Source organism: Dunckerocampus dactyliophorus, chromosome 9, assembly GCF_027744805.1.
Source record: "Dunckerocampus dactyliophorus isolate RoL2022-P2 chromosome 9, RoL_Ddac_1.1, whole genome shotgun sequence".
NCBI lineage: Eukaryota > Metazoa > Chordata > Actinopteri > Syngnathiformes > Syngnathidae > Dunckerocampus > Dunckerocampus dactyliophorus.
In genome coordinates, this window is record NC_072827.1 from 24,374,864 (window position 1) to 24,392,551 (window position 17,688).

Here is a 17,688-nt window from a genome sequence, read left to right on the forward strand (position 1 = left end):
AAGTGCGGCTCGGGGGCCATTTGCCGCCCGCAGCTCTTTTTTGTCGGCCCATTGTAAAAATACTAGAAAACAAGCCAAAAAGGCACAATGTAACAGTTAAAAGTAAAAGTTAAAATGCTGCTGCTACTGTTACTGCTACCGTAGGCTTTGGCACTGAAGATGCAAAACTGCTACGTGCTGTTTCTTTCAAGTAAACATGAATATCATGCAAAAGTGATTCCAGGACTTCAATTCAGAGTTACAAGCCAATTTTTCATTTTCTGACCCGAGCGCAAACCAGTAGTGTTCAATATTGAACTATTTTTGGGCATTTTTAAATTTTATTTAATGAGATCCTGAATTATGTTTATTGTTTAGTTTGTCATTGAACATATGAATACATAATAAAAAAAAACATTTTTTATATTTCAGTTTATATGTTGTGAATTTATAGAACACAAAAGTTCCACTTTTTGAATTGAACAACTAAAATCAATTCACTTAATATATTATGATTCATAGCGACGTACCTGGATTTACACTATGTTAAGTCTGGTTTTAGTCTGTTTACAACATTTTTAAAATGATCTTTTTTGGACTTAAATTTTGTTCACTTTCTGTGTAAAGAGTTTTTTTTTTAATGTTGAAAATATGGAATATCCATTTAAAAAAATGACAGTATGTTGTGTATATAACATTAAGGAAAAAGCATTTTTTTAAAAAAGGAGTAAAGTACAAATTTGTTACGAGTGATACAACAAGAATACATTTTTATTAATAAAATGGAAAAATAAAAAAAGTCATACGTAAAGCTGAAGTTGGGATGCACCTGCTTTGTTTTGCTTTGCTTCTTCCTACTCCTTTTCAGACATGTTGAACTGTACAGCTACAAACGTGATGTACTTCAATGTAGCCTCGTTACACATACTGGAAATAATCCAAACCGTCAAAAAAGGAACAGATCCAATCACCTTACACACGAAGTAGAACAAAGACTGTAATTGATTTACCAATACATTGTTTTTTATTCCTCATCGTCCAATCAGATGTCACGCTGCAAAGTGCAACTTTCTCATTTACGTTATTGAAATTGCAACTCGCTGGTGTTACCTGACCTGCTCTACCATTAAGAGTGGGACAAACAGAAAGCAAAACAATCTTCGGTGAGGAGATATTTTGCAATCAGGGCACAAATGTGCAATTAAGATGCAGTATTCTATTTGTAAACGGGCATATGTACTGTATAAATACCACCTGTACACATACAGTATTACGCATACGTACTGACATTTCCATACGTACTGTAAGTATGCAAATGTACAAGATTCACGTTTACAACAGCACAGCACTTGGAACTTTGCACACCCATTATGTCTGCTGTCTAAATATACATAAACATATACAATATTTGGGAACAAGTACACTGAAAGTCTGCATTTCATTTGCTTTGTTGGTAGCAAACACAATGAAAATGCAATGAAATTACACAACAGCAACAAAAAAGAAACAAGAAAAAGTTGAACTGTTGACACCAATACAACTAATAATAATAATAGCAATAATATGCTTTGCTCCCTATAACATGCTTACTGTATATCTTGGAATATACTCTTCTTATAAGAATGGGTTTAGTCTGTTTCCCCACTCGTCCTTCTTCAGTCTGCAGCCCTCGCTGTAAAAAGTTTGCACACCCCCACATTAGACTGGGACATGTTCCAGTGAATTGAATGACTTGCAAGGAGTTTTTTTTTTTTTTTTTCTATTTCTACTGTATTCATCTAATGTTGATGTCAGTTTTTGCTCCTATATTTATTTCTTCATAAGCTCTATTTTAATTTTAACGTCTTTTCTATTTATTTATGTAATTAATATCTACAGTATTTCCATGTACGTATTTATATTATTTTCCTTTTTTTCTCATTTATGTAAATATCACTCATCTTTATTTGTTTATTTTAATGTATTTTATGCTTATTTGTTTCATAATTATTCATATTTTCTTCACTTATTTATATATTTTTGTATTTATTTTGCCACTCCCCCCTTAAAACATTATCTGTGCTTTTCTCTCCCTATTAGGAAATGGTAACGTTCAAACACACGCAGGAAGTGAACAGACTATTAGTGATTGCTCAATTAAGTGAGCTCTGCTTCTTCCCACACCTGTTCGGACATGCTGAATTGTGCCAACAGTACAGGAAAGGACAGTAAGACTGTAACTGGTCACGATGAACGATCATCACCAGCTACAGACACTTTATTAACTGCAGCGTCCATGGGGTAGCCATTTGCATTTTGTATTGGCCCTTGGCACATATTCTACAGATAACGTCAAGGGGAAAAAAAGCTACAACACGAATAACTATTTGACTATTTAGTTGTGATTTTAGCACAAAGCTGAAATGTAAGCCACGTTTCTTTAAAAACGTCAAACTGCTTAGCGTCTGTTACGTGCTACGTTATGAACGCTGCTGTTCAAATTGGACAAAAATACGCCCATACCTTGACGCAGAAATCATAGTTTATCTATAAATCGTATGCTTTTTTGTCCCTAAACTATATTGGATCGGTTGCAGAGTGTTTGATAAGTTTGGCCGTGGAGAAAGTGGAATGATATAACGATGAAGACATTTATTATGTTCTATCCCGCGTTATTCATAATTCAAGTTATGGTCATTTTCATTGCGTGGTCCGTGTTTGACAATTTCAACATGACTCGTCATCATCCACCTGTAGAACTCACTTTATTGATTCACACGTTTTTGACCAAGGCCAAAAGACATCTCGAGAGTCTTTTCCCATTCCAGCATGCAAAAAAAGACCATCAGGTGTGTGTTGCTGTGAGATGCTGCACACGTTTCCAATAGCTGGAAAGAACACATGAACGGTTGTAGCGTGTCGCCTTGATGGTCGTCGTCGTGCTGTGTGGTGTTTTTGTAGAGAAGATTCACAGGACTGAGCTTTGCGCTTGCAAGCAGCACCCTCTGCCTTCAGTCTAAGCTGCCACAGCCATCTGTGTACGTATCTAGGATGCCACCTTCCCCTCTCTCTGCTGCTCTATTGGAGAGGGGGGAAAAGTCGGGACACATCGAAAAATGCATTATATTATACATTTATAATGGTTATAATATGATATGCTATTTTTCTATTTAAACAATGAAGTATTTATGTTAAATGTGTTAATAATTTCATGAAACGTCTTGTGTGTAATGTAATCGTTTTCTTTCTAGAATAAAATGAATACATTATTAAAGAGATATAGTATTAGATCACCAGCATCGAAGCGAAGATATGGATGTTTTGTTCAAATAGCTGAGTTCGTACTGGCCAACATTAGATTGGGTTCAGCATCTTTACTGCACAGAATGTATCGAAGTGGCCCCACATTGCATTTAAACACTGCATGTCTCTGAGAAGCGATAAGCGATGCGGTGAACGAATGGATTGGAGTCGTCGTAAATCTGTTTTCAATACGAGCAACAGTTGTGTTTGGTGCGTATTATAAAACCCTGTTAGATTGAAGGTCAGGAAATGCAGCTTCTAAAATTACACGTGGCCTGTCAGCTTTTATTTTGAAACTGGTGATGCTCGTCTGACCTTGGAGATTTTGAGCCCGACCCCCTCCCCAAACGCCCCCCGCCCCCGGCAGCCGCGAACGCAGCAACATTCCACAGAATTAGTGTGTGCATGTGTGCATTCTTTGTGTTCTATCTGGTGTTTGGGGGCGAAGTGATATCATTGATTGACGTGTTTGTTGGGGAATCCCTTCGTGAGTTTTTCATATCAAACGGAGACGACGCAGGGAATCACCGAGTCTTCCTTGTTGTCCGTGTTCATAGGTGGAAATAGATCAGAACACACGACCAACTCAGCTTAACCCATAAGAAGCCATGGCGACACGCATTGTCGGCGACACTTGAAATGCCCTAAAGTGGGTCCGATAGGATTTGTGCTTGACTTGAATCTGACATTGTCCAAAAAATCATTGTCATTGATAAATGCCACGGCCTAATAATTGTAATAATAATAATAATAATAATAATAAGAGTAACCAGGGAAGGCAATTTGTGTAGAAATTGTATGTGAATACTGAAGAATGTGGACTGAAATGCTGTACAGAAAATGTGGAGTCATTGGAAAAGTCGGTATTTTTGGGAGTTGGAAAATTGCTGGCCTGAATGTTTTGATGCTGGAATAGTTTGGTAAATGTGGAAAAATTATTAATAAATTTCAAGTTTTTTTTTTTTTTTTAAACCAAATAATGGGGAATTCTTTCAAAACACGTTGAATAAAGATTGTTTGAATTTCTAAAATGCGCCTAATGTTTTGGTGTTGGAATGGTTTCAATCGGTTGAGATGTGGAAGTAGTCAGAACTCTCAAGGTCTAAGGGAATTAGTGTTATGGAACGTGTGTACTTTTGTGGAAGCTGTAGGAATTCTAAAGAGCAAAGGGATTTAGTGGTATGGAAAATGGAGAATTTGAGGAAAAGTGGGTATTTTCGTGAGTTGGAAAATGAGTAGTGAAATGAGCGGAAACAAATCATTTTAATGGGATTTTTTTTTAACTAGACAATGTGGAATTCCAGGAAAACTGGGAATTTTGGGAACACTGAAGATAGATAGCCAGAATTTAAAATATTTTGGTAAATGTTTTGGTGTTGGAATGGTTTCAATCGGTTGAGAAATGTGGAAGCAGTGCACATTTTGAAGATTAAAGGGAGGTAATGTTATGGAAAATGTGTACCTTTTGGGAAAAGCCAGAATTTTTGGAACGTCAAACATGGATAGCCTGATCGTTGTGAATGAGATGAATGTATTGGTGTTAGAATGGTTCCAATCGGTGGTGGAAGTAGTACGAGTTCTAAGGAGCAAAGGGAATTAGTGTTATGGAAAATGTGGAATTTTGGGAAAATTGGGAATTTCTGGATTCTTGGAAAATTGCTAGCCTGAATGCTGTGAATGAACTGAATGTTTTGATGCTATCATGCCGATATCCGACATCAAAAACATTGGGTTATGCATCTCAAATCTCTGATATTGGCACTCCGATACAAGCAGTCTATTCCAGACTCCGCCCCAAAGCCGCTATCCAGCAGCGACCGGATACAGCCCATGTGATCACCACCTTTGCTAGCGTGCTAACAAAGTAACAAGGTGCAGGAACGATGTCAGCCGTGTGGCAGTAAAAAGATGTCGCCAGGGTGGCACAGGACTGGGAAGTTTCCTATGACCATCCTCATCGCAAACATGAAGTGGCATCACACGGAAGACTCCATCGGGACGGCAAAAGGTCATTAGCCTTAGCAGAAAAGAGTCATGTCGGGTGTAAACGTTTGATTGAGCGCCTCGAACCTCGCTGTATTCTGCCTGGCTGCCACTCCATTGTGGATAAAACTGTACAACACATGCATAACAAGGTAAATGTGTGAATTTTTCGGCCGGTATTCAAGGCTGCAATATCGGTATCGGATCGGAAATGAAAATTGTATCGGGACACCTCGGAATATTTGGAAAGATTTGAGTGTTTTGGTGTCGGAATGGTTTGAATCGGCTGAGAAATATAAAAGTAGCAAGAATTCACAGGATCAGAGGACCATTTGTGTTATGGAAAAAAGTGCAATTTCGGCAAGTGAAAGAAGACCGCCAAGGGATTGGATCAGTTAATAAATGTGAGAAATGTGGAACTTATCTAAAATCTGAAATTCAAATGTCCCATTTTCAATGGGAATGTTGTCGCAGAAAATGTGGAGTTACGGAGAATGTGGGATTTTTTTTTTTTACGTCGTGTCCCGAATGAGCTGAACGCTTTGATGTCGGAATGTTGGAATGTCTTGAATCGGTAGACAAGTGGGAAGTAGTTAAGCGTCAAAAATAGCAACATTCTCCGCTGCCGCTGAGTCTCCTTCTTAGTTTGTGTTGGTCTCTTTCACTGTTCAAGGGCAAATGTTTGAAATATGAAAGCTCCGGGCCGGTCTTAATGCCTTTGTAGGTGGGGGCAGCGGATAAAGGAAGGCTTTCTCCATGCACATACGACATGTGTGCGTCTATGGAAAAAAAAAAAATCCCTCCACAAGGCCCACGGCTGTGTCGATTAAACCTCATTGTTGTGTGCTCTTTACTCCTTTACTGCCCTTATGCATGCAACCCCTAAGAAAAAACTAAAGACTCCACATTCTCCTCACCCGAGTCTTTCTAACACACACACACACACAAAGGCACACATACACAAACACACACACACACACGCCTACTTCCTCTGTTAATCCATTTTGTATTTAGAAGGGAGAAACAAAAGAGAGGCCTGCTTACATGGTTAATGTTAAAAGAGCGCTCCCTCTCCTCCTCTGCAGTTCATTAAGAGATTACAGAGAAACCCAAAGGCCCTTTGTGACCGGCCAGTGACGGGGGCACCTCTGTGGGTTCTTTTGTTCAAATAAGGGGCCGGGGGGGTGGCGTAGAGATGCAGGTCCATCATGAATGAGTGACAAGGTCTTGTGCGGATGTCTGCAGCCATGTCCCCTTCGTTTTGTCTGCATCTACAAGGTCAGCGTGGATGATGTTGGTGTCGAAGTAAAGGGTAGACTTGGGTGGTTACTGTAGATGTGAAAATGTACATATCCTTGCTCCTGGTCAGTTGTAGCGGTAGAGGAATGATAATTGTAAGGTTGGAACGGGTAAGTGTTAGCTTTCAATTGGTGCTAAGTTTGTTGCATGGGTGTTTTGTTTTATGAAATTATTCATGACCTATGCTGGACCCAGGCTGCTTGCATGCCCCACTTGAGCCTTTTGTGGTTTGAATTTGCCTACTGTTTTCCTAAAGTTGGTTTTGTCGAGCTTTTAGCTGTCGTTCTTCGGGTTCTGGAGATGTGTACATTGATGGGAGCGTTGTGTAGCAGTTACCAAAGCAACACAAATGCAACCACGCTGCCTCCTGCCTTGAAAGGTTAGTTAAAGCGGTTAACAAAGTCTTAAGATAACGGGGGTTGTAAGGTTGGTGGTTGTGCGATAACGGTCAAAGATGATTACGGGGTCATGCATTAGAAGGGGACACGAAAAAGCAGAGCGGAATGAAACAGAGCTGAATGAAAGAAAGCACTGGGGTCCCCGTGGAAGAAGCAGGGTAGTAATTATATGTCGGGCTGCTCAGATTCCATAGTCCTGGATTACTGGTTGAAAGGTAGTGCCGAAGGCGGCAATTGCAGGCAGAGCCAGAAAGAGGACAAAGAGTATTGGGTGACAGTCAGCATAAAGACCTCCGTCCCCTCGGCCGACAGAGGGCAAAAGCCGCAGCGCTGCAAAGAAGTGCGGGTGGATTAACCGTCACCACCATTGCCCTCTTTGTCTGCTGCCTTAATGAAACCTTGCATTGCAGCTGGGATTCAAACACTTGCTCTTGATGGGTGGCAAATATTCACCCTCCTTCTCAGAAGGGAACGGAGGGGAGATTCGGATAGCGATACACCACCGTGGCGCTTTTCCATCACACAAACAACCAGTATTTTAAATTGGACGCCTGAAACGGAGACAAAGGTGATAGGAAGCAAGCGCAGTGACAGGAGGACAATGGGTTACATAGCTGGGAAAACAGACTGATAGAGGAGAGGAGAAGTGACCGAGGGAGATTTACTCTTTGTTTGGAGACGTCAGCATTCTCCTCCGTTCTCCTTCCCCAACAACTTAACACACAAGCTCATACACAAACCGAAAGGATGAAAAGTTAGTGGGATAAAAAACAGAAAGAACAGATGAGCGGAGCGCCGGTGCTCTTTCAAGGCTGCAGTGTCACACACCAGTGCACCCAAACCAGCAAATTGTCCATTTTCACCCCCACTTGGCAGGCAAACCTTGAGCAAGAGAGGACTCGTCAGCCCATTTTTGTCAGATTTACAACCTTATCAGGATTAATAAAGCATCTCTTGATGAAGGACATCAGTGATTCTTCAACGGTCATATTAGTTGTTTATCTATGGACATAAAATTGTAAAAATAAACAAAAACGACGTCAAGCCTACCAGCGAATGGAAAAAATCTGCAACTGATACTCCTACGTTCTATAAAAGTGATTAGATTCAGCTACAGAACCCTCTCAAATTCAGTTGCCATTTTTCCCTACGGAAGGAAGCTAACAAGGTTCAAGGTATCGCCAATAAATGATAATGTACGTACAGTAGATGATCGGTGGTTGTCTATATGTGCCCTGCTATTGGCTGGTGACCAGTCCAGGGTGTACCCCGCCTATCACCCAAAGTCAGCTGTGATAGGCTCCAGCGTGCCCCCGCGACACTAGTGATGACAAGCGGCACAGAAAACGGATGGTTCTGCAAATGGCGAGGATATGCGCGGATCCACGATACCGCATATTAACGGATTTGCATGATTTCTGCTTGATCATTTCGTTCTTTGTCACCTTATTCTTACTCACATTGAGCTTCCGTGTTGCCTTATGATTGTTTAATTTCATTAGGGACTACATGCCACTGAATGTACAGTAGCTTTAGATACATATCACTTCAAATATGCAGTATTTATGAGAATGTACAACTCAAACCCATTTCTGAGCTGGCTGGTTTAAAACACACGAGCCGAATGGGCGTTGCGTTGCTGTGGTGATGGTCAAATGGCTTAAAGTGTTTCCCCGAGGGCTACATACAGCTTTATAGTCGGGGTCGGATTATCATCGACACAAACACGCGCACGCGCGCAGCTTAGCAGACTGGAGTGTGATTGCTCCTCTACAGTAACATTTGGGTTGCACACAACGGAATGTTGTGTGCGTGTCAAGGTGGTCAATCGTGTTTTGCGCTCACGCTTGTCCGTGTTTAGCTTTGCTTCTTCGGCGTTGCTGGAAATGTTTGAGCTCCTTCAAGTCGTCCACTTCCTGCAGAGATAGCATTCATGCTAACCGGGCAGGGGTCCTGAGGCCCTTACTGATAACATTGTCAGAAATGTGTGTTGATGGGATGTTGGTCGATACGCACGTCAGTGTGACAAGGTTGTGCATTTTTATTGAGAAGAGCCTCGGATTCATCATGAATCAGACACGTCATTATTGTCTTTCTTTTCTTTAAACATGCACCCTTTATCTCATCAGTGTCCGTCACTGCTGGACACACAGCATTACCGTCCAGTGTGTCCTCAGGGGCAAGAAAAATATCCACTCGACCTATTTAGCTGTTGCGCATGAGTTTGAGTGTGTCCGTGCTTATGGGTGTACTGTATATTGCGTGCGTGCGCGTGTGTTGCACGCATGCTATTGCTAGAGGCAACAAAACATGATGCATGCACTTGGAGGAAAAAAAAAAAGATGTTTTGCGTTCATTTGATAGAAGAGCTGCATGATCCAGAAGCCTTGATGTCTATTTAAAACGATTCTGCACTGATTTACTCCCGCTTTTCCATTTAATTGTGTGCTTGTCGTTAATTATGAATTGTCTGTGCCTTACCACAAGTCCCCAGCTGGAGGTCTCCCCTGACAGTCTGCGGTGGCTGCTTTTGTAGTCAAAGAAAAAAAAAAAAACATAAGACTGACTCTGCTTTTCAGCCTGGGGGGAGCTGAGTCTGTCCGAAACGTGCTCACGTCAAGCTTTCTCTTTATTACGTTCATGGAGAGAGCTCCAAGTTAACACACAATACAATGCCGTTGTATTTTGGGGTTATTTTGGAGTATTTTTATGGCTTTATATTTTACCAGTTTGTGGAAGGTGACTGTGGAGGAGCAGGATGCCACGCTGTGCGTGCGCTTTGTGCCGATGATCGTTCGATGAGCTGTAAACCTTCGGGGGCTGCTGAAATACACTGTTTTTAATTGAAAGTGGTGTTTAAACCAACACAACACACAACCCTTTTACAGCGTTTACCACAACTTAACCAAAGTGTCCAACAATTTCAATTGCATTGCAGACCGTGTCAAAGCGCATGCATATTTTATGTTTTGCCAGCACCGTCGTCCGCGTGGCTGTTCTCCACCTGTCATTTCTTGAATATTTCATGTTCGTAATGTCGGTTAACCACGTCAAATACGGACAAACACCAACGCAAACAAGCGCACGCGTGCGCGCGCACACAGAGTAGCGGACGTTTGCTGGCCACCGCCTTGCACAGTAAAAGACAAGTGACAAGTCAAATAAAGATGTCATTTGATCAAAGCTATGAGGCCACCGTGCGCGACACAGAGGGCAGACGGCAAAAAGAAGTGCACACGTACATTGGCAGTGGTAATGTGATTGCTCGTCTAATGCACACGTGCAGCGTGCATGTGCAACACACAGTACAGGTAACCTCAGTATTGGAGCTATTGTGTCAGTCTGTTTTTGGTTTTGGCTTTTGGGCGTAAAAAGAACAACGTTTTTTCCCCCGAAATTGTCTCTTTATTATTTATTATTATTAAATGATGTGCACTAGGGTCGGGCGATCATTTTTACATATCGGTACACCGTTATAAATTCTTCCAATGATGAGAAAATGACTCATAGTTGATGACGTGTATTTCCTGCGACTGGTCGCCGCGGCTGAAGGCGAAGGAGAAGCGAAGATGGGGAGGTACCGCTGCAATATGGAAGCGGTTTGGTTTCGATAGAGCACGCAAGAGACCATAAGAGACCAAAGTTTGCAAAGCAAAGGCAGGAACACGGAAAATTTGCTCTACCGTCTGAAGCGCAAACACAAGGAAAGTAAACGCTGGCATGAACTGGCCGATGCGGTGTCACGTTATTCCGCCAGAGACACGATGCCTTTATGTTCAGTCGAAAAGGACGCTATTTAGCTGTTTTACTGTATTACTGTTTTGCAATTTGCAGTTGCTACGAAACTGTGTGCTTGAATTCTGAAGTCTAGTTTGGTAGACACTTGCTGTACTGCACAGTTTGTTACAAATAAGTCAATAAATGTGCTTTTCAATTCGAGACAAGTGTGTTTAATTATATGGGTTAAGGTTTGTAGCTCTTTACGCAAGACTCAGCTGAATTTTATTATCTTGTCATATTGTGATACGTCCCAACAATATCGTGAAACATGCTAAGGTCCGTATCGCCCAAAGATAATGTGAACATTAAAGATGCTAAAACCAATTCAATGTAGGTCAGTATATTGTAGGCTACTATAAGCTTTGTGTTATCGGTGCCTACGCAAGTTAGTGTAATATCTAACAATGTGTCTCAGTAGAAGGAACAAAGAACAAGCTACGGGCCAAAAATGGCCCCTGGGCCGCACTTTGGACACGCCTGGTTTACAGTGTTTCGTTTGGGAAGGTGCTAGTGCAGCAGTAAGAGCTTGAACAGCGTTATGATTATTTTATTTTCAATAAAGTTCCTTACCTGACGTGCATGGCGCTGCACCGTTGTCATCTCTCCTGAACCGTGGCAGCACACGGTTTTCTTCTGCACTCATCTCTCTCCGTTTATTGCTGTGAATCGTTCAAAAACAGGCGCACCACACGTCAACGTCGCGGCCCGGCGGGCATGTAACTGATGACATCTGCCGGGTCTGAGCCGCCTCTGCGACTTGCAGGCCGGATTGTCCCGTGTAGGGCGGCCCGAACGGTGCACGGTTTTACATCCCTAATAAAAAGCAATAGAAAGACTCCCTAATAATCTATAAAGCCACAAAGAGGATCAGTTGTAACACAACCAGCAATAACATGCTGCCATGTAAATAAGATAAATAAAAGAAGGCTATTTTATTGTTGTTAAATTACTTCCGGCGTGATCTCACACTGTATACAAATCAAATATAATAATATACTCATAGAATATCATTAATTCTAATTCAATTAACTTCTTTTCGGGGGCGGTATGGGCGACACTGTGAGATGGCATCTGTGGGTATATGCCACATTGTGTTAAGTTTGGGGCACGCTGACTCAGCAAATAGAATTTTCACCTTCATTGTGAGCGTAATCTGCTACGCAGTCATAGGAATGCTGCAGGGCCTCTCCACTTGGAGACTAAACTGCAGCATTATTTTCCTTTTGGGAAATATTTAGGGAAATTCAATTACACTCCCAGACAAAGCCCTGCAGGCGTGTTGCGTTCCTGCTCCTGTTGCTGTTGTTGAAGTGTTTCCTCGTAAAGCCAGATTCATCTTATTTGTAAACCTCGTGAAATGGCGTTCTATATACAGTTCCCAAATCTGCGAAGCATGTGGCTTTCCTGTCGTTAATCTGCTGAATTATTTGCTCTGAGCACCATTTCCACAATGGTGCAGAAAATCTATGCGGAATACGTGTCTGTTATGCGGCTCGCTTTGTACTCGGCAAATTCACTCACATTATGCTCCAAAGCACAGGTGGTCCACGGGTGGCGAAAGCGTTCCGCTCCTACGAGCAGGGCTGCGAGTAACCATTATTCTAGTAACTGATTAATCTGTCGATTATTTTTTCGATTAATCCATGAATCGGATTTGAAAAAAAGCACATTTTTCTTTTCCGCCTCTTTATACAGAAATAGAAGATTTAAACGGACAGAGCAATATTCTGTTAAAGTAATGTTAAATAATAAAAAATCCAAAGGTTTGTCAAAAAGCTTCAGTAAAACAGTAAATGTACACAAACATACAATCATGATCATTTTGTAACTCGATTAATCTGAACTTTATTGTTGCAATTAATGGAGTAATCGGTTAGGCCACAGATGGCTCAAATTAACATGTAGCAAACGCCTGCAGATAGTGGTCGGGTCTTTTCGGATCAGAAAAGAAGCAAAAATGCCCGTCACTGTTTTCCAAAGTTAAAGCTGTTAAAGTTATTTGTGAATATCTTCTTTTGGCTGAAACACAAAGATAATAGGTTTGCTTTCGTGGATGACTAAGGAAATGTAAAAATATTCACATTTGAGGATATTTACATATTTAAATAAAAACAAACGACTAAATCGATTACTAGAATAGTTGTTGGTTAATTGGGTAGTCGATTAACCATCGATTAATCGTTGCATCTCTACAAGAGTCAAATCCATTTTCCATCCATTTTTTAATGCCGCTTATCCTCATTAGGGTCGCGGGGGCAAGCAAGATGGAGCCTATTCCAGCTGACCGGGGGGTGGGGTGAGGGGTGGGGGGGTTCTTACATTATAGCGATCTAATTTATCTTATTTATTTATTTATTATGTACGTATTGTGTAAAACTAAGACATGAATAACATCAACTTAAAAGCACAAAATGAATGCCGACCCACCATCCACCAGTTCAAGCCTGGAGTTTTTCGCTGTTTGACATGTGCGGTAAAAGGCAGTGTGCTAGCATGAATTAACTTGAGACAAATGTGCACATTAGCACTCAATAAGTCATCAAAACTTACCTTCATGCATTCCCACAAAGTATCAGCATTTCACACCAAATATGAGGTGAAAGAAAAATGGTAAAAATACAGTAGTAGTAGAGGGAAAGTTAGCACACCCGCAGTGGAGACGGATGGAACAGAGAGAATCCGGACACTTTTCAAAATAAAATATCATGGAAATTATTTTTTCGTTCTGTGCGGCCTGGTAGCAAATTCAACAATAACAGTCCCGTAGGTTTAAGCGCTAGAAAGGCCCCCCCATAACCCACAAAGTGAACATAAAGGCTCCCCGTCGTGTAAATAAATGTAGTTGAACATATGGCAGGGGAAACGCATCATGAGTATAGTGATGTCTTGTGGAATACTAACATTCTTCTTCTTCTTCTTTCAGATTCGTGCCGGGTCAAGGTGTGGTACTGTACCCCCAGATTGGTGACAAATTGGACATTGTGTGCCCGCGCGTGGACGGCGGGGTGGGCGACGGAGTGGAGTTTTACAAGGTGTACATGGTGCCCAGGGAGCAGCTGGAAAGCTGCACCATTACCAAGGCTGACACACCGCTCCTCAACTGTGTCAAGCCTGACCAGGACGTCAAGTTCACCCTCAAGTTTCAGGAGTTTAGTCCCAACCTGTGGGGCTTGGAGTTCTTTCGGGGAAAAGACTATTACATCATCTGTAAGTATCAATGTTCTCAGACTTATAATAAACACACTTACCGGTCCATTGGGGTATGTAATGTGTTCACAGCCAGCAGGTATGACCCATTGATCATTCATCTTCTTGTCTGCCGTGAAATTGGCTGAAATTTAGTTGCAAAAAAATACAGTATTTTCTGCCATTCGGGGGCACATCCACATCAACATGTGCACACATGCATCGTTGCCAACTGGAATGCAATCACTCCTCTACAGTTACATTTGGGGTGCGCACACGTGTGTGGGTTGGAGGGATTGGGCTGGCGACCGCCGACGCAAGCACACGCACGCATGCACACGCGCGCATGCACGCTGTATTGCGTTTATGAACAGAAAGCAGTAGCAAGACGCCACAGAAATCCACAATGTTAATAAAAGGACAATTTATGGCACCATGTGGAAACTACAGTTGATATAAAATAAAATTAAATTGGTGTTCTTGCTGGGGTGTGGCACCCCCACAATATGATGGTCGGGGAAACACTATCCATCATGATAGGTGTGGCTATTCCACTTTTGCCGAAGCGTCATGTGCTAACATCCTGAGGGAAGTTTTGACAGGGTTTAGTGAAGACCTCCTGTGTTGTAAAACTGGAGGTGGACCGAACCATCTGTGTGGTGTAGAGGGGGGCGTGTCGAAGATAATACCATCTGTGAGGCTATGCCACCACCATCTGTGTGCTGTCACTGCAGAGGAGAGCCATATTTCTTATTCTCTCGAAGGAAGGGGAATAAGACGTGCTCAGATAGGAAAATAGTTGCAGGAAATACTACATCTCATCCGAACAGTCTTGGAGTCAGCAAATCAATGCGCTGCTCGTCATGTTTGATGAACGCCTTGCAGCAACTGGCTAACGTTACGTACATAGCGACATGTGCGAGGGCATATGAAAAGCAGCTGCTTCCGAAAAACATGTTCACGGCACATTACGCAGTTCTGCTTTTGATAGCTTAAAAACAAGCAGCCGACTGCAATGTTTCCTTGTGATATTTGCGTAGTGCTGTCGTGTTTGTCTTCATGTGTGAAGGTTTGTGGTCCTGCAGGTGAGATTTGCATCATGCAAGGATCCTGGTGCAAATTACGCAATGTTCGAAAGTTGCTCTTTGTTGATGCAAAGCAGCGCTTTCACAGATATACTTAAGACAATTGTGCACATCCACAGAAGCTTAGCAAATCATTAAAAATATTGTGTGTGTGTGTGTGTGTGTGTGTGTGTGTGTGTGTGCTGAAAGACTACAAAGGCTTCTCACTACAAAGACTACAGGCTTGATCACCCTTCTCTCACCTCCTTCTCATCTCCCTTCACTCAAGCACTGCAGTTAAATATTAGTCCATTTTTCGCCACAGGAACTTTTCTCATTTAGCTGGTACCTCGCCGCATTTACGTCAAAATTACCCAGGTAAAAAAGACAAAAAACTCACCCCGGAGCCCAAACTTTCCCTGAAAACGTCCCAAGTAGAGAGGAGGGACGTCTTCAGAAGCCCAGGAACATTTGAGAGCGTGCTGAAGAACGCACTCGCAGCATTCGTGTCCACCCGCCATGTTTAAGTTGCAAACTGCAATTATGGAAAAAGTGGGAAGTTTTAAGAATGTGAAAGTGAATGGCGGCCGTGTCCCGAATGAGCTGGAATGACCTTGAAAAACTGAGAAACGAGGAAAAGTTCTCCACACATTTCAATGGGATTTTTGGGGCTCGGAAACACAGAATTCCAGCAAAAAAATGGGACGTCTTGAAATGTGAAAGCCCACCCTGAAGGAACTGAATGTTGAGAAATGCAGAAGCAGCAACAATTCTCCACTTCGAATGCACTGAGTGAGCTGAATTTTTGATGCTGGAATGAAATGAACTGGTTGACACGTGAAGTTTTGGGGTGGATAATGAGGAATTTCAAGGGAAAAAAGCGTACTTGTCAACATTCACACAATAAATAACGTAACAACATTCTAAGTGGTGGTGGTGAGATATTATAATCTAATTAGCAAATGTGCATTTTTATGGATTTTCTCGATTCGTGCATAAACATGTAAAATACTTAATAGGTAGTGCCAAATCGATCTGTGGTGGTCAAAAGTACTTTGTGGTGGGCGCCACAGATGAAGGAATGAATGGGAAACACTGAATAATACAGAATGAACACAGGGCTAAGTGTTCATCGAAACGTTACGTCATGAATGAGCAGATGCACCAATATGTCATCGATAATCACGTACTTAATACAGAACGAATGAATGCAGGAAAAGAGGAGAACAGACACAATCTTTTGGTCTCTCCAGAATTTACTTGTTTCTGGTCAGCAGGATGAAAGCTTTCCTGTTGCACATCCTCTTGTTCAGCCATCATTTGTATCGTTGTGTTGTACGTAGATAATGAGTTGTGCAGTTGTTGTGTCGTGTATTTCATTAACCTTACAGTCCGTTTGATGTGATCTTCAATATTTGTTCGGTACGTTGGTGTTTTTGATGAGTTATGGTCGTGTGCAAAATGGAAATTTAAATATGGAACATGAACAAAGTGACATAGATCACACATGTTTGACATGAATTGCTCGTATTTTAGGGGGAAAAAACATAATCCAGTCACCCCCTCGCCACTTTGCATTTCGAACATCGCTCCCTCGCTCTACCGCAGTTTTTCAACAATGAATAAATTAAAAACGCTCCCTCTGGAGCTGAGCTCATGAGCTCCCTCTAAGATGACACAGACTGGTATATTAAGGAGTGGTAACCTCCTGCGATTTCCGATGGGTTGATAAGCTCGTTGTGAGTTTTCTCGGAGCTCATGATTGGCTCTCGTCAAATAAAGAGCTGCCCGGTCCTCACGGACTCGTTCGGGCCGCAATATGTCAGGTTATGGTCTGGTGCGGCTTATATTTGTATCTGTTTTTCTCTCTAAATGTAGCAGGTGCTGCTTAAACACCGGTGCTTCCTATACCGAAAATTACTGTAGTTATCTCAGCAGCTTGCGTTGCTTGCGTAAAGCGGCATCACTTATGTCCCTGCAGTGATCCCGTAGCCGGCACATAAGAGTTGCGCAATTGGTGTAAACAAAGAATAATATGAGTGTAAATGTGGCCATAGGGGTGTTATTTGATGTCTACAGAGCTCTAATAACGGTAAAAACAGCATATAGAAAGTAATAAACAAGTTTTCTATGCTCTAACTATGAAAATATTCATTTTTAAATATTGAATCCTACTTGCAGGAAATTCACTTATTTACCAATTTACGATAACCGAGGGATGACTGAAAATGTGTTCCATCAGTTGGTTTGTGGTGTATGCCCCATCATTTCCCCCTAAGCAGAAATCTATGTGGGTTCTTATGGCTGCAAAAGCCAGAAAGCTGGAGCAGTTATTCTTTTAGAGCGAGTAACGTTTTTATGTTAATTGCATCTTTTTGACTTTGTCTTGCCTCAGTTCTGCAGATGAGCAACTGATGAGGTAGGAAAAAATGTACAAAACAGTATATTTTGCATGACGGAAGTATGTGTGACATTACAAAGATCCAGATGGAAAAACTTAGAATTTGGGGTTTCTATACATGTGTGAGCGTCCCTTCCCTGTGACTCACACACTAGGTTTGCTGCAAGGATGTGATTAGTCTTTTGGAGTGAGCACTTGATACATAATTAATTAACCACCGTTTAATCCTCCATGTCCTCTCACGATTTCCAAGGAACCCGCATCAATTCAACAAATCTGGGTCTCAACCAATTGGATTAGTGCTGCTTGGTACTGA

General features: G+C 41.8%; 1 protein-coding gene across 2 annotated transcripts in view; it reads left to right on the forward strand.

Annotated features, from left to right (window-relative positions):
* Positions 1 to 17,688, forward strand: part of efnb2a (ephrin-B2a) — a 41,145-nt gene that overhangs the window by 4,699 nt on the left and 18,758 nt on the right. For both annotated transcript variants that reach the window (XM_054786678.1, XM_054786676.1), the window contains exon 2: positions 13,645 to 13,928. In XM_054786678.1, coding sequence (XP_054642653.1) covers positions 13,645 to 13,928 — 284 coding nt within the window. The remainder of the gene's footprint in view (positions 1 to 13,644; positions 13,929 to 17,688) is intronic.